This window comes from Apteryx mantelli, chromosome 1, assembly GCF_036417845.1.
Source record: "Apteryx mantelli isolate bAptMan1 chromosome 1, bAptMan1.hap1, whole genome shotgun sequence".
Classification (NCBI taxonomy): domain Eukaryota; kingdom Metazoa; phylum Chordata; class Aves; order Apterygiformes; family Apterygidae; genus Apteryx; species Apteryx mantelli.
The window spans coordinates 158,691,434-158,718,910 of NC_089978.1; the positions used below are offsets into that span (position 1 = coordinate 158,691,434).

The window sequence follows — 27,477 nt, forward strand, 5'->3', positions numbered from 1 at the left end:
TGACTGTATTTGTACAGAGAAGGAAACAGTCTGGTTATCCAACTATTAGTCCATGCATTTGGGTATTTAAATGAAGCAAATGAACAATGACATTGATACATGCCACCTAATCACACTGACCTCAGGTTATTTTCCTTTCTCCAGTTTGTGCACTGTTTCTATCAATTTATTTATTACCATCTTCTGAATTTGAGCATAACCTCTATTCCACAACCATGACAGCTCTTTGCTGGTTTTCTGTCAACAAAGCTCTAGGAAACCTTCTATTTTAATGAAATTTTTAAGGAATTCTTCCTGTTAAGGTCAGTGACCTTGCAGATTGTTAACTTAATCTGCTGGTACTGGTAGAGTCAAGTGTTTGAACTATTAATAATGACACCATCAATTTGTAAGTTACAGAAATCCATAATGCCTATGCCAAGGGTTGATGAGCTTTTGAACAGAGTATGTTGCAAAGACCATATCTTGCTCAGGTGTTTTAACATGGGTTACAGCACTTTTGTAACTAGTTTATCAGCTTTTCCCTGAATCTGCAAAAGGCCAAGAAAGAAAAAAATCCCCAACAGTTACCCCAAATGTCAGTAATTTGATTACGCACTGTACATAAAATGTTGGCAGTCTCAAAGCTCATAATCCACAAGGTATCTAACTTATAAACCCATGACAAAGATGACTGCCATACTTTGAACCATTTCACATATGCTCCATTCACGCTGAAACTGTTTCAGCTAAAACCTAAACAAGCAAATGTATTTACAGACTCAAATGCCCTCTCTTTTTCTAGTTGGTACTTTTAAAATAGGGTTGCAGAACAATGGACAAAGGAAAGCTCTCCATATCCATTTTGTAGCTAGAGAACTACCAAGTTTCCAAGGCAATGAAGACATTAGATGAAATCTAATGAACAACATCGATACCAGTGGGGTTCCTCCTCATGCGGTGAGCTTTAAGAAGGTAATGGATGAGTAGTTTCAGGCCACCTTTTTACCACCTCAGCTGCAGCAGTTTGGAGTGTGTGAGCAAGACAAGCATGACCCAAGTGAGTAATGTGACTGAGAAGAAGCTGACTTCACATGCACACAGACACCAAAGAAAGAATGAACCATCACTTGGGCAACTGTTTCTTCTCTTTACATGATTCTCCCACAGTAAGGCCAGAGGAAGATGGAAAGGTTGTTCCCCACTGATTTTACAGCAATAGGCCTGCAAAGCAGGCTTTCTCTGCGAGGGTCAGTATGCTCTGCAATTTGTTCTTAACTTGGCTAAAAATAGAATGAGACGGTTAGTCATTTGCAAGCTTTTGCAAGTGAGTGTTGTACTGAGGCTACAGAAATGAGATGAAAGCAAGAGTACTGGGAGAAGTGCATGCATCTGAGTCACTGTTTCAAGCTCTCTGAAAGCTGAAACTCAATCGTTTCCTCAGTATTTGGAAAGCTATCTACAGCCAAGGGGCTAGAAACACATTTCTCTTAAGTGGAGGCTTGGATTCCACACAGTCTCAGTATGTCATTCATGCTCTATAAATAAATTACACAGGCTGGATCTGGACTCTACAGTTCTTTGCACAATAACATACCAATGCCAGTAAGAACTCTGGAGAAACTGCAAAGAAAATAATAAATGATAATTCCATCAGTGAAAAAATACCTTGGTAGGATGCCTGGTGCTGTTGGCGGAGTCATTCCAAATTCCACATACCTCTGTTGAAAGAATGAAACAAATGAATTAAAATCAAAATCCACACACTGGGAAGTTCACTGTCAGTCCTTTAAGTGATGAACAGCAGAGATCACTAGGCCTGTATGTGCAACTGGTCTGCAACTTACAGCTTAATTTTACAAACTGAGTTGCACAAAAAGGTCTGGGAAGCATCACTACACTGGGATAGCAGTCTCTTCTGTCTGATCATGGTCTTTATACAACTTAGAAACCTTTCAAAAATATTCTCTCTCCCTTGAAGATGAAGGGCTGCCCCAATGTCTATTTAGCTTAAAATTTTCAGGGAACTAAGCTTTTCCTTTCTCTTACAGGCTGCAAGCTCATCAACTTCTGCTGAATTGCTGTGGAAGTCCAGCTGACCTGACTATCCATGTGTCTCAGTGCTCATACACAGAAATATTGCTTCCCTATCTCACAGCTTCCAAAGCATTTGGATGCGCTGGTGAAAAACACAACTTAAAAACAATACATTCTTTTTGTTTTTCAAAATACATAGTTAACTAGCACATATGTTAAAAAAATTAATTTCCCTCTTAGACATGCCAAGACTGATCTCTGAATGATCACAACTGAGAAGAACAGAAAAGTTATGCTAAAGGAGGAAAACTCCTATTTTCTCTCTTGACAGGGAGGGGAAAAGGTAAAAAGAATCCAAGTGACTTAAAAAGCAAGTTCACCATTTTGTGACAGATCATTTATGAACTCTCCTGGTTCCAGAATTTGCTCAGTGCTTGTGATAAGTCCTGACAGAAAAGGTACAATAACAGCGACCATGGTTCAACTGGTGCTAACTTCCTGCCCAGAAAAGCCTTTCAAAATGCATCACTCACATTAAATGGGTTGTTTACTGCCTGAGCTGGACCATAAGTTGATCCCCACTGGGTGCATGTGGCTCCCCTCCCTGCTCGAGCAGGAGTGTTGTTTACCGGCTGTCCTGCAGAGACCCCAGGTGGTGTGACGGCAGTGGAATTGGCTGCTTGGCTACTGGGAGCCACCAGGGCAAAAGCATCATCCAGGAGAGAGTGCATGGTCTGCCGAGCCTCTTCGATGGATGGCTGCGGTGGGATGTACTGGGAGACCGGGTGGGAAGGCAAGGCAGGAAACTTCCCAAGGTCAGCTGAAGATGATGACTGAGGTTCAGGAGGCAAGTCTGGATCAGACTGGAAAAGTAGAAAGAAGGCGAAGGATAGCCAGATAGGAGATCTAACAAGGCAACCTCCAAGATGCAGCAGGTCTCAATTCGGAGTAACATTCTCTTCGCCAAACCAGAATAGGATAAATGGCACAAGTGCCAGCACTGGACAAAACTTGCTCCTTACCCTCCCCACTTATGCATGCACATCCATGACACCAACTGTTCCAACGCTTCCCTCAGTGTAACCTGAAACACTGCAATACTAGATAAGGCAGCAGTGCCATCAGTGGTTACACAGCTGTAACAGGAATCGTGTGGCTTGCAAATGTACATGAAGTCATGCAGTCAGCATTTACTCCACCCAGAAAAAGACAATCTGCTCTGTATACATCTCTGAATTCTCTGCAGTCTTTGCAATACCAAGAAATGAATTCAGTTTTTAGGTTACAACTGACCACATCAGCAGTAATATTAAGCAACTACTGCTTTCCAGAAAAACACACAAAGGGAGCTGTTAAACAGCTAAGTGGTTAGCCGCATGGATCTTGAACTGGAATGCATCACCTGAATGGGATTCACTAAGTACTTCACAGAAGCATTACCTGAGGCATGCATCACAGTTACTATCTGGGATCTTACCACATGGGCTTACTGCTCATCAGTAACAGAAAATTAAACCAGCTTTGCAGTAGCAGACCAATTATCAAAGCTCATTCTTGCCACTGCATGCAGACTGCAAAATTGGTTGTCAAGATGCAAAAGCCTCTGCTTCATCAGGAACTTAGCATTCTGAGTACTGTCTCTCCACAGATGCCAAAGGGGCTGAGCTTGCTGTGTGACAAGTCTTAATTAAATAGCTTCAGATGATAATTCATTCTGTTACAGCATGACATTAAAATCATCATGCTCTTGTTTGAATGCAGACGGGGATCCACAGAAATCCACATTATAGCCACCTGACTGCATATACAGCTAATAGTGAAATTCTTAAAATTATTAATCTATTTTTCAAGATGAAAGCTGTCCAGGGGGTTCCAATGCTAGCATTAGGCTTAGTAAAGACTGATTAAAAGTAGTTAAAACATGCCCAAATACAGTTTATGACATGGATATCATTGAACAGAAGCATTCTCCATTTTTTTTGCCTTTTTTAAACAGGAAACAAAACTAATTTTCAAGACATTGTACTAGAATTGTTCCAAGTTACTGCAGTACAAAGATGTCTGTTACTCTTATATTAATAATTAATTCCTACATTTTAAAGACGAGAAAATTTCTCATGAAGGGAACTGAGTCTTCCACTATGTAAGAGAAAAGGATAAAAATTCCTGTAACATGAATATATAACAAGCAGCAAATTGGACTAAAGTGAAACTATGCTCAACATAGTGTGGAACACGCAAAGCACACTTTCCTGTGCATAATATGGTAGTGCTAATGAAAACAAGGTTTTAGTTCTTGACTTCTTTAAAATGATGGAATTCTTGGCAGATTTTTACTGCTTAATACTAACAGACTGCCAAGGAAATCCTTGTTTTGCTCTGATTTACATGCTAATTACCTATGACTGAAACTAGCCATACAGACCACAGTCAGAAGGCCAAAATCTCCCTATGTCACAATGCTCATTACAATTATCAGAATACTCTTGTCATCCAAGAGACATACATACAATATACGCAGAGTTATTGACTCCTGGAGGCCTTTTGTACGTCCCATCACTATCAGTTGTGATTAACCTGTCCTTTTCCGCATCAATAGGACTACCATTTATCTGATGTCGCCGGCGCTGCTTGGGAGAACGTTTTGCACGAGAACTTAATAGGAAGAAAACCAAAAGGCAGAGACAAACAAACAAGAGACAGGTCATCATATTTCTTTTTTTAAATTTTCCTTCTCAATCTCTCTCAAGGTTGAACTCTGCTGCCCATTCCCTCCAAGTCGTCTTTGTCTCAGCCCTGTCTCTCTTCCCTTCCTCAGTTTTTCAACCCAGTCCCATTTACTAACCCCAAATCTTTCTCCTCAAATTTCTCCTCCTAATATAGTCTCAGCTCTCCAAACAGTCCCCCTCCTCATTCAAACTCTCTCCAGTGTCACCTCTTTTCTACATCCATCTTCCAAGCCACCCAACCCATGCTCCAGCCTCCCCTTGTGCCTCTCCACAGCTCCCAGATCCATGGGAAGTCTGATACATTCTAACTAGCAGAAGAGACAAAGCCACTGACCAGGTTTTGTAATTGGCACCTTGGGTTTAACCTGACCAGGACAAGTCAGCTGAAGAACACATTATTTGTGAATTTGCCCTTAACATTCAGAAACTTCATATGTTTTTTAAGTTATTCAAGGGTTTCCCTATTTCGCATCTTTTTTCTTTCCTTTATAAAAAGTGTTTTTTGCAGTTTATATTTTCTCTGTTTTTTGGGTTTTTTTAGTACTTACAATATATTATAAATTTGATCTCCCTACAAAACAGGAGACTAAAACAAACAAATGGCAGAGCAAATACTAATTTGTTTAAAAACAGTTTTCATATATTTGGGTGTATTTATTGAGAATTCATCCATGCGAACTTGTAAAAGAATAATTTGAAAACAAAGCATACTGGTACATACAGAAGTAAATGAAAATATTTAGAAAAAGGACAAGCTTTTCACCCAGCCAACTCAAGTTCAAGTAAGGATCAAAATAATTTTAAGCTCTGCAAGTTCAGAAGTACAGATCTGATGTACTTTGGACTTTGACCATAAAAGAAAACTGTTCTTTCCCATCTTTGAAATCCCTACCTCTTCCTGGGCTCTATGAAGACAGTAGGCACATTGCCTCCAGGGTCCAAGATCTTGTCAATTTGCATCTGTGCCTTACGATATATTCTATGCTGTTCTTTGGAGTCAACCACCACCACATCATCCACCACTGGAAATTCATAGTGCCCTTTGCGCTTGGCGCGAAGACGAATCTTATTGCGGTGATGCTCAATCTCAGATTTATGCCTCAGGGCTGTCTGTATCTTAAAGAATAAGGAAGAAAAAGTAAAGTGCTTTTTTCATGTTTTATTTGTATTTTTTGCAAATAGAACTTCTTGCTGCTGTTCCATAAACCTCTCCTCCTCACCTCACTGCCTGGCCCCACCTCCTAAAAAAAAAAAAACAAAAAAACACTGAAGGATTAAAACAAGCCATATGAAATTTGTAAGTACATTTTTTTCATGGATATTTTTCCCTCCTGCTTAGTTTCCGCATTATCACCCCAGGTAGATGTACTATTATATACAATTGCCAGCATAGCAGGTGCGATTAAAGAGAAGTGACAGTGTATTAATAAAAGGCAACAGGAGCACAAAAATGTCCTGCCATTTGCCAGAAGTGACATTGCTCTGAGGAAATAAGACTAACCAACATATGCTGTATTTACTTTTGCTTTTCAAACAGATATTTGACCAATAGGGTTGAGGTCTGTTACCCATTCCCTCTAATGCCGTTCGTCACATGAGGAACGAGAACTTAAAAAAGCAGCTCACTGAGCTCATAACAAATCAGTGTCTTTGCTAAGTATGAGGGGCTGCCACAAGCTATGCAGAAATGCAGCAGCAGCATTAGAGCCCAGGCCTGAGATGGGCATGGTATCCTAAGCTCTATGATTTCTTTCAGGCTGAGTTTTCATGCCTTCCTCCTGTCCTTTTTCAAATTCCTTGGTGTGTATCCCAGCATCTGGGCAAAGCTATCATATCACCATGCTTCTAAGTCCCAGCTCAACACTCAACACATTGAAATGATTTTTTTCACTGGAAAAGACTTGGGCACTGGTTTGGGCCACAAGTACCCTGCTTGTGCTGGACTAGTCCTGGAACGCATCAGCAGCAGTGTATTAAACAGATAGAAATGGACACTTTTGTGTATTCTCATTAAAAATCCAAAAAGGCATAAGAGGGACATAAGCCAGATTTACTCTTTGCATTTACAGTTAGAATTACATCAGTCTTCTGCCCATATAATTATATTTTTATTTCCTGGCTTCTCTTGTCTATATATACACTAGATGCATCAATTTTTCTCCCTATTGTCAGGTACTGAGATGAACAATACCTTAGCACAATTAAGTTAAAGGTTTCAGTAATCTTCCACTTTCACTTACGGGAAGACGCTATCTTACCCAGTACAAAATCAGGACACAGGTGCATGGTACTTTCAGGCAGTGTATGTTTTACAATGCATTACCTTCTCTTCTACTGTCCCCAGGCATACTCTTATTCTGCCTAAAGTAACCTGAGTCCCAGGGAAAGCAATAAGTTTCTAAACAATTACTGCCAAATACGCACATGTACATGAGAAGTTGGAAGCAATTAATGTGTTGCAGATTCACACCCCAGAGTGCCCTAAGATACCTTGTTTGTAAAACCAGCATCCTGAGTTGCAGGAAAGCCAACAGAATAGCGCACAATGAAACCCAGGTGGGCCAGACTCACACATTCATTAACAGAACTCTCATAAGCCATGTACTGGTGGCTAGCAAAAGCATGGTAACAAAAGGTATCCTGACTATCAGCACAGCTTAGTGTCTCTTACTGTTTAAGTTTTGCTTTAGGTATCTCTTGTAACAGGTCAGACTACCTCTTCGGATGGAAAGAGGATCATACCTGTGACTTGTCAAGATTCTACTCCTCGGGAGTAAGTGAGGAACTAATGAGGGACTCCTGACTACAAGAAAGAAACTGGATTCTTTTTACTTCCCTTTTGGATGGAAGTCTCTATCTGTGTAAGTGGCATAGTCCTCCATGAACATTCAAAGCACTTTAAAAATACCTCTTTGTTAATTTTGTTGGTTTCTGCTACTCGATCAGAAAGTATGGAGTTCTGAACTGGAGGTGCTGCCATTGGCTGCATAGCAATCAGCTGGATCTTGCTTGGGACCCGTCTGCTGGCATCTGAGGAACGTGACATCCTATCCACATGTTCGAAGATAGAGGCTGAGGAGTGTTGCTCATTTCCACTGCTGGTCTGAGGAGGTCCTGAGTTACCAGAACAAATATAGAGTAAAGTAGTGCTGCTAGGGTTACCTCAGTCAAATGTCATGCTATGCTAAGAGACTGCCATGTTTTCCATCTGTGTTTAATTTGCCCTTTAGGCCTTCCAGCTGATTCACATTTAGTGCATAAGTTTACCCAGTCATTTGCAAATTATAAACATTTTTCCATTACATTTCCAGAAGGTGAACTGCCATTCTTTATTTCTGTAAATCAAGCTCTTGGCATGTGCAAAACCCCCAAATCTCAATCCACTCTAGCCCATACTGCTAATGGTTCTTCTTATCAGTACTTAAGGAGATGCAAATTCCTCAAATGGAGTTTCAAAAAAGCAATAAAAAAAGATGTCACATTGCAAAACGCAGTTCCTAAAAGTTAAGTCATAGAAGGAGCGATACATTAACTAAACAAAAAAGACTTAAAAATCCACAAAAAACACAAAGAATTTTATAGCCCTTTTACTGATTTAAGCTTTTAAAGCACTGTTTTCTTCTTAGTGACACAATAAACAGTTAACATACTAATGTGCAAGCTGCACAAATATTGCCATGTTGTAATTTGTTGAAGAGGTTATCTCAACCCAAATACAATCAGGAAGTGAAGTTATGGAAACCAATACACCTGGAAAGCTACAGCCCTGGTTTAGCCAACAGGTAATCGCTTGAACAGGAATGGATCATCTCCCTCAAAGACCTGAAATCTGCAGGATTACCCTAGGGGTTTGTGGTTAAGCACATGTTTAAGAGTTTTTTTTGTTGTTTTTGTTGTTGTTGTTGTTGTTTTTTACTGGAGCTAGGCCAATACGAAACCATTATGTCAGTTAAGCTGGCAACAACTACTAAGGAATTACAAAAAAATCATTTGTCTTGTCTTTATGGTAACACAACAAATTCTCAAACTGCTTTTCACCATGAAATACAAGCAATGAAAGGTTTAGATTTGTGACCTTTCTTATGGAGAAACACAATGGAGTAGAGGGACAGATTCCTGAATCCTTGCATGGACTTATAATGACAGGCTGTGACTCTCAGATTCAGGATCAGGAGAAGAAAGAGTGGAATTTATCAGCCTGATCCAACTCTGACAGACAGGAAAGAAAACAGCCATTGCTTGGATCCATTTGCAATACTTGGTGGTAATGATGTGTAAGGTTCAGAAGAGAAGTGAATGCTACCTTCTGTAGAAGACTGCAGTAGATTGATTATTTCTTTACTTCCCCCCTACAGCACTGAAGGGGGGCAGCAAAGGGAAGGAATGGCACACTTTATAATATTCACACCATATTACTTTGGGCTGGAATGCAGTCTGGCCCCAAATGAAGAAAAATTCTTATTTCCCATATTTCTCTCAAACTTGACCAATATATTCTAAAATTGATGCATTTATAAATACTGTGCATCATTTATAAATGAGACTTTCCTATATAAGTGAAGGTAAACAGTTCTGCTCAAGATCTCTGCATGTCAAATGTTTTGCAAGACACAGACCATTTTAACCAACTGAAATATATCTACCTCTCTTTTGTAGCTATTTATACAATCTTTACCATCTGTCATCCTCACAACAATTACTGGGTACCATCTTCACTGATTTCTTTGAAGCAAGCAAGCATTGCCTCTCACAGAGAGGGGCACAAAATATATTAAGCAGTTTGTCCAAATTCCTCAGAGTGAGCCTGTAGTGCAACAGAAATCTGAACTTTGCATCTGTCTTTTCCATTTTTACACACATTAGTTATTTTTTCCAACCTTTCCAGTCTAACCGCAGTTCTGAAAGCTCACAGACCTCCAACACAGAATTTTTAGGCTATATTTTCATACTACTTGGTTTTGAAGGTCCAACATATTCAATTACAGAAACACGGAATTCTTGAGGTTGGAAATCTTGAGGTATCCAGATACCTTCTGGATATCTTCTGGTCCAACTCCCCTGCTTAAGCAGGGTCAGCTAGAGCAGGTTGCCCAGGACCATGTCCAGTCAGGTTTTGAATGTCTCCAAGGATGGTCTCCAAGACCTCTCTGGGCAACCTGTTCCAGTGTTCAACCACCCTCACAGTAAAGAAGTGGGTTTGGGGTTGTTTGGGGTGGGTTTTTTTTGTTTGTTTGTTTGTTTGTTTGGGTTTTATGTCTAGACAGAACCTCCTGTCTTTCAATTTGTGCCCTTTGCCTCTTGTTCTGTCACGGGGCAAAACCAAGGAGAGTCAGACTCTGTCTTCTTTACACTCTCCCTTCAGATATTTATATACACTGATAAGATCCCCCAAGCCCTCTCCTCTCCAGACTAAACAGCCCCACCTCTCTCGGTCTCTCCTCATATGACAGATGTTCCAGTCCCTTAAATATCTTTGTGGCCCTTCACTGGACTCGCTCCAGTAAGTCCATGTCTTTCTTGCACTGGGGATCCCAGAAGCATACCTGAGCATCCACTCTGAATCTTTAACATTTCATCCATAACCTTTCATTTCAAGTGACAGTTCTATAAACAGATGCTTGGCAGACTTCTCAGCTGAAGCTGTTCTTAAGTCATTTTGTAAAAGTCCACTGTCAAATTTTGGTAAGGTTCTAGAGTAACATGAAATGCTATTCTCTTTTGCTTTTGCAGAAAAGATGTACACACAAAAAAGGAAAAACTCTCTGAAGCTGTGTTCCTGTAGTAAACACTGCAAGGATAAGCCCTATCCTGACAACGGATACCAGCAAAGTTATTAGGGATGTGTGGGAGCTGTCCCCAGGAAATAACTCACAGTACCAGTGCTAAAAAGAGTAAATACATCAAAGAAATGCACCAAATAAAGAAATATACCAAAAAAGGCCAAATGGACAAATGGACAAAGGAAAAATATGGTAAAAGTGGCAAAATTTACTTTCATGTCATCTGCTATACCAGCAATAAGGCTTACTTTCAAAGGAAAATACTCAAATTGTAGCACAGTTTGGATCTGATTATGTCTCCTTAAAAGCACAGAAACAAGTAACTCCTGTTACCACTAGAAGAAGAAAGATTCCCAAGAATTCAGTCCCATAATTAATGTAGTATTATTACAGTTCATCAAAACTTTAATTAGCTAATCTACAGCTAAGAGAGTTACCTCAAGTACACTTGCAAACTCCAATATATAAAGCCACTTAATGATTTCCAGGGCTTTTTTTTTTTTTTTTTTTTTTTTAATTTAAAATGCCTATGTTGCATTTGGCCTTTAAATCCTCTCTGTATGCATACTGAGTGCATCTATAAATGTAAACCAAGATGGAAGTATAGCAAAGCAGATAGGAACACTGGGAACTGCATGGTGCTGTACATGCACAATGAAAGAACAGACCATTTCAAACTCAACACACAAACGAGTTCCTTTAGAAGTTCTGACAGGGTAAAATAATGATTTTTCATTGCAAAGTACTTTCATTACACTATTGTCCATGGTTAGAAAGTCCTTCTTATAAAGCTATCAGATGCCACTATATGAATGAAATTTTGATCTCAGACCAGACAGCTGAAGCTGAAAAATAATGGAGAGGAATTAAATTACCCAAATACTGGATAGAACAGGTTTCAACAACTGGTCCATATAGGTCACATGTCAGGATCAATGTTCACTACTGCCTGTGTTGAAATTGCTGATTTGAACTGAAGCGTTGGGAAAAGGAATTGCTCTGCAGGAAATTGTAAACCAATACAGCAGAAGATAGAGGAAGGCTACTCTTTCCTCCCACCCCTTTAAATAAAAACAAGGGACATTGCAACCAAGGTGCACAAAGCCTAACGCAAAACCAGGTAAAGTCAATGGGAATCTTCCATTGATCCACTGGGCTTCGAATCCTGTGCAGACTGAGTTTCACATGAGTTTCACACGAGTTTCACACAGCTGATTTATATCCCAAATGTCCACAGGATGCAGCTGATGACTCTCGTTAGTTACTAGTACAAAGCTAACAATGGAAAGGCTCATCGACAACCTTTGCTCATCTGTCTTTACTCTTACGAGAGAGAAATGACTATGAAAGAGCACAGTCCTTAATTTATCGCCAGATACGGTACTCATTAGCAAAGAGAGTGCCAGCTTTCTTTCATCTCATCTTTGCTATGTCTCAGTTCTGATCAGTAAAACACTTTGTTTAGTGAGAAAATATTTGTGCTTCCTTGTAGGTTGCCTGAGTTTCTCTTAAGCTTCCAGTAGAGAGGCCAATTCTAACTACTGCTAATTGTGACTGTAACTTGTTTATACCAAGCAAGAACAGCTTGCCTCAGTTTTGCCTCTTTCACAGTGAGGATGTTTCCTCAGTAATTTGAAAGAATTTGGAGGAAATTAGAAAAATGTGTTTGTATTGAACGACTATAATTTGTGTTATTGAGAACCTTTTCTACGTCAATAACTCAAAAGCAATTTTGTTTTTTCGACTCAGAAGACAAATCCTTTCATGCTTAAGATATAATTACAGCTACCCCAGCACCTCTATTCATACTTGTACTCAACTACCAGCTCTGGTTACTTACCCACTCTGTTTGCTCCTGACAATATAAAGGAAAAAGAAGAGACAACACAGTAATTATTACAAATAATTCAGCTGGAATGGCAACTGGAAAAAAATACAGCAGTAGATGATTCTGTTTGCTTTTGAATGAAATGCATAACTTGGATCAAACTGCCAAGCCTCAGCTGCACAAAAAGGAGCTGAATCTGCCATTTAACAGGCACAGAGTTCTCTACAGATATTGAGGCCAACTCTGAATGTTAAAAATTGTCTGATTACCAAATCAGAGGGACCAACCGCTGCAGAAAAGAAATTATCCATCAAGAGCACTATGGGTAAAAAGGACACATTTTACACAGTATTCCTGCAGTCTTTGCCAGATAATTAAGATGTGGTAATATGTAACACTCTTAGATCAAAACAACATGCTAAACCTCACATAAGAGTTTTTAAGCCAGATGAAAAATGAAGAGATAAAAAAAATGGAGTGCCCTGGTAAGATGAAATGGGACAACACCAAACCAGGGCAACAGAACTGAAGTCAGATAGGTTGAACCAACTCATAAACCAACTGTCTTGCCTGAGATGAGCTCTGTTATAACATTATTTTATATATATTAATCTAGGTATGATTTCGGGACCTTATAACAAACCTAAGGCACTGAAATATACACATAGCAACAGGACAGTGTCTTCTTTTAATAAATTGTGTAAAGTGTGTATAGCATATACTGCCTTGTGAATTATTAGGAGGTATAATTTTCTAGTCACATTTGCATAGCTTGTGCTTTGTTTTCTTACATGCTCATTATAGAAGAAAGCCTGCTCCATCACCCTTGCTCTTGCAGGAGTAGTCCATGTTATGAAAGCTACAAACCATACATTGTTTAACTTACTGTTTAACTGGCCAAGGCCTAGTGGTTTATATAAAGTGACTACCTTACATATTCCTCTAAATGTCATTTCTTCAAAATGAGCATAAATTGAAGAATGCCTGCTATGACCTGAATTTCAAAGGCACCACATTCTTCAGTAGCTGCCTTTACATCTCAGCTGGTATTTCACTGAACACATGGAAAAACATTCAATGTACGGAAGACTCTGCTCATAATATGGTCAATATTTTCTTCTTCTGTTTCTACTGCTACCAAGGTCACATGTATTAAAAATAGACTGGGATATTACAAGCTTCTTTACCAGATATTTTAGTATCAGAACTTTCCATAGGAAAGCTCTTGTGATTTAAGCCAAAGATCTGGTAAATAAAGCCTCAAGCAAGAAGCAGGCCATCTAAAGCCAAAAAGATCTCAGAAACAAAACTCTGTGACACAGTTAACCACACACTTTTAAACTGGAATAGAATTTAAGAAAAAATGCTTTAATTAAAAAAAAGAAAGTGATTTTGCAGTGTTTTATCAACTCCTAAGTGAGGAAAGGAATAGACCATATGGGACCTCGAAGATAAATGGCTGCATTTTAAGTGGTAGAAATCTGGTTCTTCATACACACAAAAAAATTCACCATTACTGATGTATCAGCACTGCATTTTCCTCTTTCTAAAGTATAACATCAAGGCATCTTGATGTCTGAATTATATCTCATCTTTAAAACTTTTAGCTCTCCAGTCTCTTTTTTTAATCTCACTTTTTCAAAGTTACAGTTACAGACATATGCCCACATTGTATCAAGTCCTGCTGTGACCTCCGCTGCATATATAACTGTCTGCAAGACTGCTACCAAAAGAGCCACAATAACACGTAAATGGAAAGAGGTTTGCCAGGGAGGTGCAGGAGAGAAGAGGAGGGAAATCTCCCTCCTGTTAAGCCATTCGGTTCAAAAGCTTGCCGGAATGAAAGGAATGCATAGATTTTCAGTTACAACAGAAGAAACTAAACTAAAAGGGAGAGGAAGAAAAGTCCCTGTGACACAAAACAGAAAATTTAATTGCCAGATATGCTTTTAGAAAAAGTTACAGCATTAGAGTAACTCTTCAACCTAACCCAGTAAAACACTGCTACTGCACACAAGAAAAAAAAAAATGTAACAAACCTTTCTTTACTCCTCTGCGTGGTTTGCCCTCATTTGCCACTGTTGACTGTCTTGCAGTTTCTTCTCCTGTCTCTCTCCCACTGGACTGTTCACTTGCTGTGGAGTCAGCATCTGATGGCAAAACTCTGCCACAAACATTAAAAAAACCCATAAAACCAAATGATCAACACGTAATATAAGTTTATAAAGGGCTACCATTCTCACATGCAAAGAATCCTGCGTTAACGTATCTTGTGATGGCTGCTAATATTTTTCTAAGTAAATTTATTATAAATAATCATAGTTAGCTATTCATTACCATGGTATTACTGTTATCATGTGTGTGAAAACTGGCCAAAACAGGTTTCACACATGGCAAGATTATTAAATGATCTTTCTTTTAAAGATATACTTCAAGAAAACACTTTGCATTAGTAAGGAGCAGGTTCACTTTTCAGACAGAAAGGAATTATATCATAAACAAACAAAACTGTATACCTAATTAGTTTAATATTCAGGCTCCTGAACTTGGCATTCTCTTGTTAACACTACAAGTCCATGGGCATATTTTCCTGACTAGTTAAATATAGGGCCATTCAGAAACCCTGCTTTAATGTACTTATCCCATGCGGTCACAAAACCCTTAAAAATACTTGCTACCTACAAATCATGAGCCCAGTGTCTGCCTATAAAAACATATTCACAATACTGTTATTACAACACCCATCTTGCCCTCAAACCTTTTTGGACGCTCAGGAGACAGAAATACCATTTATATACCTTAAAATTTTTCATCTAAATCATTGCAGATGATTACAGAAAAATCTAAAGAAATAATGCGATTTTCTCCATCAGAATGATTTGGTTGTAAAACTAATCACATAGCATAAAGATAACAAAAATATAGGACATATACCACCACCCAGCTGACACCAAAGCCTGTCTTTCCATATGGGACTGTCCTTTGTGGTAGCGTCTCTAGTAATCCTTTTGTCTTGTGAACATTTATAGTCTACTCATGCAAGGAGTTAATCACCTTAAGTGCGCACTAGTCAGTGCACTAACCTTGTTAAGTGCAAGACTGGCTAGTGCTAGATGGATATCTGAACAAGTTCCTGAAGCTCTTAGCTAAATGTCAGCCTGCCTGGAGCGCACAGACTAAGGTAACTACACTCAGCCAGACAAGTTCTTTGAAGGTTAAACCTCGTGCTTGCAGCAGGCAGAGCTCCTAACTCAGCTTCCCCTTTTTTCCTCTCTGGACAATGACCTGATAATTAAACACTCTATTACATTTTTTTTTTTCCCTGCAGGATTGTAATACTAATTAGTCTTACTTATCCCAGTAAAAAAATATTACCCGGGGGGGGGGGGGGAGGGGGGGAAGAGGGAGAAATGGTTCCCAACCAGCTTACAGATCCACACCACTGCACCTTTTCTTCTTTTCTGCAGTGGAAAGGGAGGGCAGAGCTATCTTCTCCATCATCTTTTTCACTCCGTCTTGGTTCAGTGAACAGCATGTAAGACTGGAGATCTGCTACTGACTGTTTCACCTCTCTGTGCTTTGCTTTCCTTCATACTCATTCCTCAGTCTATCTAAATTATCAGTAAATATATTACAGGAATATACAACAGTGTCAAGTCAACATCAGTCATCCTTTACAGTAAGTGCTGTGGAGTATTCAATTGTACCCTTTTCAAACAAAACAACAGGTCCAACTCTCAGCTGGAGCCCAAAGATGCTATGTTTTCTGAACTTAGCTGTTTTTTCTTTTCTTCCCCCCCCCTTTTCTTTTTTTTTTAAACCAATATGGAATGCACTCAAATCACCACTATATTTACTGGCATGCAACAGAGTTCTGAATTGCATTATAATGAATCGAGTTCTGTATTTCCTCAGAAAACAACTAAAAACAACATAACACACAACACTATCATTTAGCATTTCAACTCCTCCCTCAGGGAATAAATGTTTTAAATCTGAGGCTGACATGGGCACATCAGCATGTTATGGAGATGATGGTAACATCTCCATAGTTAAGCCTGAAGGGAGATTTGAACTTAAGGGTGGATAAGGTAGAGGAGGGAAATTCTCTTTGTACAGTGCTTTGAAGTGTTTGAATTTAGAGTCTATTAAAAAAAAAATCATTGTTCCAAATTTGATCAACTTATTACAGTCTGCAGGTGAAACACTAAAATGTTGGCTTCTGAAATTTTTCATTTCCTGGATTATTTTAGATGAAATACAGTAACGTTCTGAAATTAAAATTTGTTTCTTATACTTACTTGCATATGAACACACAAACACACTGCCTCCTCCCCCTCAGTATCATCTGTCTTAGGCCACTTTTGAACTTTTAAAGAAAAATACAGGAATACTTGTCCTTCTGATTTCTATTAATTTAAGCTACACCAAAATGAGTTAGCTACACTTTCTTCCATAATTTTTCAATACTGCCAGCCTCCCACTGAGTCGTGGTAATCTATTACTCGCAAAGCCCATGGGGAGTTAGGAAGTCAGGCTCAGCAGCTGTGAAGATGGAAACTGAGCTGCATGAAGCCCATGTAGGAAAGATGAAGCAAGAATCTTAGAGCAACTGGGGCTTCAGAGGAATCGCAGAAGGTTCAGCAGAGGAGCAAGCTGCGTCAGAGACCTGCAGCACGGGAAGAACCACCAGTAGCTTCTTTCTGATCTCATTCAACACTACCCTTGTTTTTTTTCTCCCACAGTGCAATAGCATATAGGTAAAAGCACAGGAGCATGCAGAGTTGGGAGACAAGGGAGTGCAAAAATATGAAAGGGAGGGTGAAGAAGAATTATTGGAAAGTGGAGCAGAGGGGAGTTCTGTCCTGCTCAGTTGTTTGTGATTCATCATAGCACAGCTCTCCTCAGGGCTCCATGTCCTTCCCACCTACTTCCCTCCCACTTATGCCTTATTTTTTTACGCACAGATCCTTCCTTACTGCACAGCTCCGTTCCACCTACTCTCCTACAGACACAATTCTTTCTGGCAAGACAGATTCATTTCATTTGATTCTTAGGGAAGGTTAGGAAACTACCAGTGAAGGGTGACAGACTTTTCTCCTTTTGCACAGCTGTAAATTATCATTCCTTCTCCTAACCAAAACTGGTTTGCTGTGAGAGCAACTAGATAACCACAACAGCGAGCGCCCATGCATCCTCATTGGATTTTGTAGCTACTGCTTATTTCTGGAAATTCTGACTTATCATACATATACTGGTCACTATTAATATTATTAAAATACATCATTATTATGCAGCAATGCTTTTCATTTAACTACCTGTTGCCTTAGTAGCTAGGGGTCACTACAAAAAGAATGCATCAGAAAGCACACACTTTAGTGTCTCCACCAAACAAGCAATGTATTGACTCCAACCAGTCCAGTTCTGTTCCCAAAACCCCTTTTAACTGGGCATGCTGCCAATAAGAGAAAAATGGACACCAAATTCTCACAGCCTTATCCTAAAGAGTAGCTAGGCATAACTGGTGGACCACTAGAAATCCTGGAGCTGAGGTCTGTCTGCTGAAATTAACCTGCAAAATACAGTAACGACCAGGCATTAATAAATTGTAAGCTACCAAAATGCTGTTTTTCCTCTGTGCACTGACCTCCCTCTGTGCCGCACGGTCTTTGAAGGCTTTGAGGAAGTCTTGGACCTGGGGCTGGGCACATCTCCATTTTCAGATGGGGTAGTATCTTTAATAGGTCCTGGTAAAGGAGCTGGCTCATGGATAATCAGGACTTCATCTTTATTGTGCTGGCCCAAATGTTGCTTAGCAAAATCAAAGCCTTTCACACTGGGGGCCTGTAGCTGTGAGAGAAGAATAAAGACCAAAAAAAAAAAAAAAGGAAAAGAAAAAGAAAAAAGAAAAAAAAAAACAGGAACCATGAGTGACAATGAGTACAAAAGCTTTGGTTAAGATCTGCAAACAATGGCCATTAGGATGATGGTCAGGACATGGTGCTCTCAGGAATGAACAAAAGAGGGCTGGAGGGAAAAGAAAACATGAGTCTGTCATCTTCTTTCAGTAGATGATACTTAGCTTACAACTGCACAGCAGCAAATCCAGTGAAAAAGTGGCCTTCTGTTGCCTCCGCATTCCCCTTTCCTAGCAGTTTCTTCAGATTTAATGTTGCGGGAGAAGCTTTTCGTGTACATGTGGATGTAAGGGTGTACACACACCTGTGTGCAGACTGAAGCAGTTACCATTGCCAGGTCATCTTTCCATTTGTTTTGGTCAAAATGAGTGAAGTTATTTTAAATAATTTCAATAGGTCATTGCTATCTTCTTCATTTTGAGCCTCCCAAATCTGCAGGAAGTCTGGGAGTGCTCATGCAAACAGCTAGTTCATCCGAGGAAAGAGAAACATTCTGCAGATCTGAGTTACAGGGCAGCCTGGCAATAACTTTCCAGCCAGCACAGATGCCTCCAGAAAAGCACTCAAGATCCAGCTCTTAGGAACTTCATACTGCAAAAGATTTTCCAGTTTAGAGAAACTAGAGATTTATCCCAGCGGTCTTATTTAGGGACTATGGATTCAATTGGAGTCTTGCTTAAAAAAGTCTTAGAATTAGGCCCTTTGCTTTCATAACTGTATTTGTAAAATAGCTAATCTCACTTTCTAAATGAATTGATTCAGACTTAATTGAATTAAGCTTACAAGTGTCAAGTTCCCCTGAAAATTTTCGGAGCTTCTGCAAAACTAATTAAGAGAAAGCTTTTCTTTAAGTCATATTTGATTTTTAAGTAGTTTGGAAGTTGAAAGTGGAAAGAAATCTTGACAAGTCCAATTTTCAAAGTGCATGCACATATACTCACTGCATAACATACACAAAAAAACCTCTGTGCGTTCCTAGAGCTAATTTCCTGCAAAACGAAGCATGTGTTGGAGTGTGTTTATGGGTGCGTCAGGTTCCAGATGTTTATATGAACCCCCTTTCATAAAGCTTGGCATGCTGACATAGCTAACTACAAACAGACTCGTCTGATATCATGCCAAAGATAAGCTTGCCTAAGGAATATTCTGAAACAATCCCTTCAAAATATTTTCTCAGTAAGCAAACATTTTCCAAATGGTTCTCAGAAAGGACTTGCAGAAGAGTGAACTGCCTAGTTAGACCAGTAGATGGCAATAAAAGCTCTCCTGTAAAAACTAAGAACTATCAGAATAGTTGAGATCTTGGAGTTCATTTTTCACAGGATGAGTAAGCTTATTATCTGAACAGATGATCTGGATATCTTCCACTACATTCCATCTTCCTTGGGCTTTACAACAGTCTCTTCAATTCAGCATTTTGGGTGATTCAATTATTAAATTTATGTAAATCACTGCAACCACTGATTCAAGAAGGCACTGTTGATTTAGACCAGCTGAAGTATAACTGTTTCTTTATTTCCTGAGTCATAGCCACCTAGTGAATCCCTCTTGAAACTTACTTCCCCTTGGGGTTTAAATATTGTATTCATGATCTTGCTTCTTTCTTAAAGAAATCCATAATATTTGTCATGCACACACCTTCCCTATTGTCCTCTCTCTTATCCTCTTCGGAATGGCCTCATTTCATCTAAGTTTTTAAACACATTCCTATAATCATCTTCCTTTTGTGTGTCTTCTCCCTATGCTTTACCCAGCCCTTCTTGATTAATACCCCTTACTTCTGGTCAGTACCTAACAAAACAGCTCTGTTTTTCTGATACTCGCTGTCTCTAACCTTGGTGGGCATGCCATGTACAGCTCTTGCCTTTAATTGTCTCTCTCCATCTAACCTTTCCTTCCAGTAAAAAAGTTTTGACCTGGGGTGTCTAATAGCCTCTTCCCCACCTAACATTCAGAACATCATGTCTATCCTCATCCTTCCTAGTTTCAATAGTGACAAAACAGCAGAAGACCCAACCTTCCTTCTTAATCTTCAGCTTAATTTATGTAACTATTCTCTTTCCTAATTCTCTTCCATCTTCTTGTTTTATCCACTGTGTTCTCTACTTCATATAGGGCCATTCTCCTTTCTTCCCAGTCTCTTGTAATCTTCTTCTCTCATTACATCTTGTCTCTGTCATTCACCCGGCTTTGATGAACCACCAGTAAGAATTTAGTAGAGCCTTCTTTCAACTTATTTATTTATTTTTTTTTAAGAATTCTGTATCCTTGCTTGCTCAACTCCAGCTCCTCCTTGATATCTGCCAATTTAAGCTTTGCAAAGCCAAAACTAACCCCCAATCTTTCATCAGAATCCCCTCCATTTTCCCACTCTTTGTTTCTAACAGTGCATCAGTGAACATCCTAGGAGTCATCATGAATTTCATTTTTCCTTTGAGATACCCATACCTCCATTCCTTTTCTCCAAAATACTTCTGAAGTGGAAGTTTCCATTTTTGCTGTCAAAATTATCATGCTAGCTTGCAGCATCTTCCATTTTGATTACTGGACCCTCCTCTTAAGTAGCCCTACCTCTATCTCTAACCTATTTAAAACATTATTTCTATTCCCTTTGAAGATAATTCTGTGCATGACATCCTCCCTTTGAACCACTTCAGTGGTTCCCCTTCTTCTAACCCTTTCATACGCCAACGTTCTTGGCTATACAGCCCTGTTTCTGATTCCCAGTTATCACATCATCTATTTCACTGACTTGTTCTCCTCTCCCCAAGCCTCTTTTGCTCCATTAATGATGAGGGACTTCACAATGTGCTGGGCAAAGTTCTTTCACAGAAAATCTAGTGCTTCTTCCGCCCTTCTTCGGCACCCTTGAATTGACCTGCAAAGTTACTGCTCCTTTTATAAGTGTCATGAGGCCAGGGGTAGGGGGGAGTGATGACACAATGACACACAAAAACAACAACCCTAAAAAAGACAAACGTTCTAGTAACGTTGGAAGTACTAGTATGACTTTATCACAATGGATGACACAGTGGCAAAATTAAGATTGCTGAGTCTCAAGCACGCATTTCAACCCACCTTAAAGCTAACTCTAACTTCCTGGGTTTGTAAACCCTTTGGGGGAGTAAAACAACCTACATCTTTTTAAACATCTTTAAACTTGACTGTAGAGTCCTATTCTTAGCTGCAGTCTAATGTAACCTTTTGTCTAAGCACACTTAGGGAAACAGATACATTTGTGTGTACATGTACATACATCAGAGCATATGTAAGCACAAATGTTTATCTGCAGACAGACCACACAGAAGCTGTATTAAAAGACTGTTAGTACTGCAAAGACAAACACTCAGACTGTAAGAAATGGCACAGTTAAGATACTCTGAACAGTCACAAGTGGATCCTCGCATGCATAAGCATCGCAAGAGACTTTAGTTATATTATCATAAATCTATTTCTTTCTTCTTGCTCTCTCCCACCCTGCTGGATCCCTGGCATAGGCTGGGCCTTCTGCTATTAGTCAAAGCTGGGTAGAATACAAGAATGTTATTTGTAGAACCAGGACACCTATATAGTTTTGTGCAAAAGCTGGCAAACACGTGAACGACACAGGGGATGTAGGAAGAGAAAGTATGTTTTCTTCTACGCAAATATGCAACTAGGATGGCCAAGATTTTGCCAATGGATTTCATGGATATTTGCTGGCAACAGAGGAATGGCAAACCTTGGATATCATTGACTCCATCCCAGAGCTCAAAAGAGCTCACCCCACACATCGCAAAACCTGCGGCTCTATTTTCCTAGAGTCTCAGGCAGGTTAATTCCTCATCTGATCTTAGTCTTCCTTGCCAGGCAGATCTAGTCTCTCCATCCCACCTTCTTGCCCCTCTCTCCTTCTCTCTGCCAGGTGCCAGTCCCACTTTACATTACTCAGTAGCTGTGTGCCAACTCTGGCAGACAAGCAAGAACAGAGGCTCCTTGTTCTTGGCTTCTTTACCTGGCCTCGTAACAACCTCTCTCCTCTTTGCCTTTAAGGCACAGCTCTACAAAGTTTATACACTCAGCACAGGTGGAACCTTATGAGAATTTAGGTGGCAACCTTTTAACAAGTTTCTGCTGAGCACATGCAAGCTTTCTCCCCGAAGGTTTATAACTTGGTCAGAAACAAGCAATTCCCCACAGAATTGGCAAAAGCATCTCCCTTGCACAAAACAACCTCCTGGTCCCATCTCTCTTCCTTCCCTCCCCTGTACCCCCAAAGGAGGAGAAGTTGCACTAGAGCTTCTCCAAATTTCTAAGACTATTTTTTAAATTTGGACAATGAACTATATTTTCTCTTAACCTTGCTCTTTGAAAGAACAAGTTGTTCTTCTTAAAAAAAGATTCAGTATGAAACTAATATCAGGATGGAAAACTTCTGCCTGAATGATTCAAATCTGGCAAAGTCATGTACAGCTGTGTAATAAGATTTCATGATTCTTCCTACTAAAAAAGCTTGAGTAAAGTTGGCATTACCAGCTTCAACCAATATATGGATAGTATGAGAGACTGCAGGCATGTACATATGTGTGTACATATGAAATAAACATGAATAACAAATACAATATCAAAAAATACATATATGTAAAAACATGACACCCGACTGAATATAAAAAGATTGTCCTCAACTCAAATAGACATAAGTAGTTTTTTAAAATAATATCTATTATTTGAGATAAAACTAGAAATATTAACACAATTTTGGATGCAGAAACAACAACATTAGGACCCTGCTTCATTTAAAAAAAAAAATTACTTTTCCGATTTCTCACTCCCTAGAGCATGACAACATTATGGCTTTCACTAAGAATCGATACTCACCAAAGACTACATTTTCAGTGACAAGTGTAAAGGACACAAACATAACTCTGCATTCTGCAAGACTAGATGGTCAGATCATTGAGATTCACTGGAATAAATGAACAGTGTTGTTCAAGACTGAAAAGTTTCCTTATATTTTCTTATCACTTTCTGTGTGCTAGATGCTGTGTTTTTCTTCCTTTTCTTTATAAAAAGTTATCTACTGTAACAGATTGGATGACCGCTGCTCAGTTTAGCACAGGTAGTAAGAATACCATGTGTTGATCAGTCATTTGCTACTCAAACTAACCACCAAGGAAGGAACACAATCTCTTTTTGAGAAAGAGCACACACTAGTGCTAATACTGCTATCTGTTCAGGCACTGAAACAGAACCTCAGTCGCAAGGGTCTTTGCCAACGACTGCACATTACATTTAAAACAGCTATTGCTAGTATTGGTTATTTGTTAGAGAGGGCTTTGATTTGTTGCATTTTTAAATATACATTTGTGAAAGGGAAAATATAAACTACTATGAGGCTTACCTCCAACATGAGCATGTATGAACTAATGCATTATTAAGGCATTATAATATTATTACAAGAATGCAGTACTTGTGGAAATCTAAGGGGAAGAAGATTTCAAATTGGTAAGTCAAGTCAGTTTTCTAATTTTGTAGTTAGATATTGAATTTTTAAAAAAAGCTTTGAAACTCAATTTTAGAAAAATCAAATAATTTCTGTAAAAGCAACAGACTCTAAGTGTGCACACCTTGGTAAAGACTTATTCCATGATAGCAGCTAATAGTTTCAGTACAGTTTACATCACAGAAGGACTACATGGTTGCCAGTATACTGTTTTCCTAGATGCAGATACATGTCAGGAATGTCAACAATTTGTTTTCTCAAGGCAGCAAAGACTGCACATGCAGGTCAGTGAATAGTTTCAGTAGAAAGCAGCAGAGAGGAAATACACTTACTCAGCATTCTTCCTGTGGTTCCTCTAATTAAAAGTTTGGGGGGTTTTTTTGTTTGTTTGTTTTTGTTTTTAGGAGTAGCAGCAGCATTTGAATTTGGACATAATATGAAGAACAGTGTATCAAAGACAATTTTCTATTGATTTTATATTACAGTTTTTCCTTGTTTTTTTGTAGAGACAGAAGCATTGAACAGAGGCTGTTAAAATATGTTTCTAATGAAACAAAGGAGCTAAGCATGATTTCAAAGATAGTATTTTAGTGTTGGCACATAATCTATGAACAGGACTGGAATCCCTGTAAAAAAGCCCTGCTGACTTATGGCCTTATTAAATGCTAGCACATGGAATTCTACAAAAATGAGAAGATAAAGAAACTTCACAGAAAAGAAATGTTTTCACATCTACTAATTTATATGTAACAAGGAAGTGAGAATCAATGTGCTTAACACTAATAGGTGCTGAAGCCCTACATAAGCAGTCTGACTGAGATTCCTTAAAATTATTAAACATAGGAAACTTCCTTCCACAATCTAAGATTCACAGCACCAAACCCATCTTTGTATTCCAAGGACACCACTCCATAGGGAAGCGTGAATTCACTGTATTACTCTCACGATGCATCACTAATGCTAAATATTTGCAACTGCTACAGCAGGCTTGCTAGGGTCTTTCTAATTTTAACTCACTTGTTTCAGCATGCTTCTACTATCCCCCTCTGAGATATTGACTACTTCTTCCTCCCAAAGGGATCATTCAGCCAGGTTCTCTGCAGTGACTGTCACTTGAGATTTTAACACACGTATCAATAAATAAGATTTTAGAAGTACTGGGGGATGTTCACCTTTCCCATTCAGTCTCATTTTCTTATTCAGCTCTATGCTTTCTTATTCAGCTCATGTGTTCTCTACGGCAAGCCTCATCTCAAAACAGCAGGATTTTAAGCTCTGAGGGCCAAAGGAGTTGTACATGCAAAATGCTGTCCATTTTCTCATGTTGGACCAACTACCTTTTGCTACAAATTCTTTCTCACATATATTGTCACAACAGCACTTCTGTCAACTATCACCACTACAGGGAAGAGTTCAGGCAGTTCAGCAAACATGTCCTTGTGGAGAAGGACCATGTTCACGGTTGCAGAGGATTCTACCATCAAGTTTGGGAAAAGTGGAGCAGTGTATCACCAGAACTGGCATAGAAAACTAGGAGAACAAGCCTTTAGAAAGCTAGTGTACATCACCTGGTCCTCCTCTCATCCTCCTCTAAAAAAATCAAAACTGGAGTTTCCAGCTCACCACTGTACAAATATTAAGTAAAAAATGAATTCTGCAAAAAAGTACCACCTCAGGAATTTTTGCCCCAGGAGTAGAATTAAAAGCAAATAAAGAAACCCCCAAATTTACAAAAACTTCACAAAGCCTGAAATTCTTAAAGACTCCCGTTCTGAAATATTTTCTTATGACAGATTCCTTTCAGTGATTTTCATCATCCCCATCCTTCTCTCTGCATTTCCTCCTGCCACATTAACGTTACTGTGACAGCTCAGAAAATTCGACAAAATACAAGAGGGATCATGTTATCGAAAGCCCGTAACTCTGAGTACATCTATGCCTACAGGCTGCTGGGATAACAGCTGTAACAGGCAGAATTTTGTGTCTGGATTGTACATAGTTTTAGCCTTCCTTCTCAGACAGCAGTGCTGCAGGGTGGATACCGTCTTAAGCATGCTTTGGTGAGGCCCCTTCACCCACTAGTTAGATGAAAGTAAGTTAGAAAACGGTTGCCACCTTTAACAGGGAAGACAGGTCACTGCTCTGTCTCAGCTCTACCAATCTCTTTTCCATAACCTGACTGTGTCAAACAATTATACTCCTCAAAGGCCACGTAAACCAGTCTGACATTAACTAAAATCTCTAAGAGAGGCAGCACACTTAAGAAAATAATTTCCTTAATTTATAATTTTTTGAATTTGTGAAGCAAAAAAAATACCTTCATAACATGGCTCTTGCTGTCTGGAAAGAGCATGTACACAACACTTTCTCTCCACAAATAATGAGGAAAGTGCTAACAAACTTTAAGATAGAGTGCAGATGAGCAATTTTAATTTATTTTTGTGTTGGTATTTTGTTGGGCTCAGTGAATGAAGATAACCATGTGGTCTTATAACTCCAACACATTTATATATCTAAAGGGCTTACTGTAAACAAAATGAAAACACATTCATATATACTGAAGAAAATCTACTTGCTGAAATGAAGCTCCTTTTTTTTTTTTCCCCACATCTGCCCTGTGTTCCTCATTATCAGTGACTATTCTAAAACTAAGGTAAATCTGTTGCTCACTGCAGGCCTACAGATCCTTTCAAATGATGCTGCCACTTCATGCAGGGAAGATAAGGTAAATGAATGAGTCACCTAGCCTGTCAGCTCTGTGGCTGCAAAAGGCATCCAATGACTTTGTCACTTTGCTACAATCATAATGTGAATTGCAAAGTATTTTTAGTGAAATTTCTCACTGTTCTGCAACAAGTGAATAGCAACCCTGGGCAACATGATTTCAGATGAGCTCATTTCCTTGCTCCCAAAGTAGCTAAACTCTAAGGTAAACTCTGTATCATCTTTTAGTAGGAAAGTCGGGACATTTCCCCACTCATAATCTAGATCCAGCAGGCTATTAAGTTTAGGACAGTGTAAAGTTAATATGTATTTCAAAAATGGATTCTTTAGGTTTAACTCCTTTTCAAAAGTAGTCACTATATAAATATCATTGTATGAATCCATGGGTCAACTACATTTTGAATAGCATATTCAGTTCTAGTCTTCTGCTCTCAAAAAAGATTGGAAAAAAATAAATATTCCAGTCTTTTCAAAAGCTAATTCAAAGAAACAGTTAGTTCAAAGTTAAGTTCAAAAAAATGGCTAAGTAAATTGGGATTCCACTGTCTAGAAAAGAGATGACTGAGATAGGAATATGGCAGAGATCTGTAAAATTAGGATTGGCATAGAGAAGGTATCTAGAGATCAACTGTTCACAGTCCCCTCCAATACAAGGACTAGGGAGCATCAAATAAAATGAGGAGGTGGCAGGTTAAAACAAAACAAAACAAGATGATGTGCTTCATATAACATGCTGTGGAACTCGCCATCAACAGCTTAGATGGGTTTAGGAGAATGACTGGACAAGTTAACAGAAGAGAAATCCATAGAGGGTTGCTAAATATCACTGCTACAGGGGGCAGAAAGTCCGTGAGCCACAAATGACTGGAGGCCGAAGAGTCACTCAAGGCAAAGAGACATCATATATACTTGCCTTGTCCTTATCCCCTTCTACAGACTTTTCCTGTTGGCACCGGGCTAGCCAGCCTTTTGATCTGACCTCCATATGGCTACCTAAATC

The 27,477-nt window shown here is 39.1% G+C and overlaps 1 protein-coding gene across 4 annotated transcripts in view; it reads right to left on the reverse strand.

The window, feature by feature from the left end:
* Positions 1-27,477, reverse strand: part of KIAA1549 (KIAA1549 ortholog) — a 154,856-nt gene that overhangs the window by 11,261 nt on the left and 116,118 nt on the right. For 3 of the 4 annotated variants that reach the window (XM_067308156.1, XM_067308134.1, XM_067308150.1), the window contains exons 11-17: positions 18,001-18,203; positions 14,393-14,517; positions 7,654-7,859; positions 5,638-5,861; positions 4,527-4,671; positions 2,550-2,879; positions 1,648-1,700 (exon numbers count right to left, since the gene is read on the reverse strand). In XM_067308156.1, coding sequence (XP_067164257.1) covers positions 1,648-1,700; positions 2,550-2,879; positions 4,527-4,671; positions 5,638-5,861; positions 7,654-7,859; positions 14,393-14,517; positions 18,001-18,203 — 1,286 coding nt within the window. The remainder of the gene's footprint in view (positions 1-1,647; positions 1,701-2,549; positions 2,880-4,526; positions 4,672-5,637; positions 5,862-7,653; positions 7,860-14,392; positions 14,518-18,000; positions 18,204-27,477) is intronic. The other variant, XM_067308142.1, reaches the window with a different exon arrangement.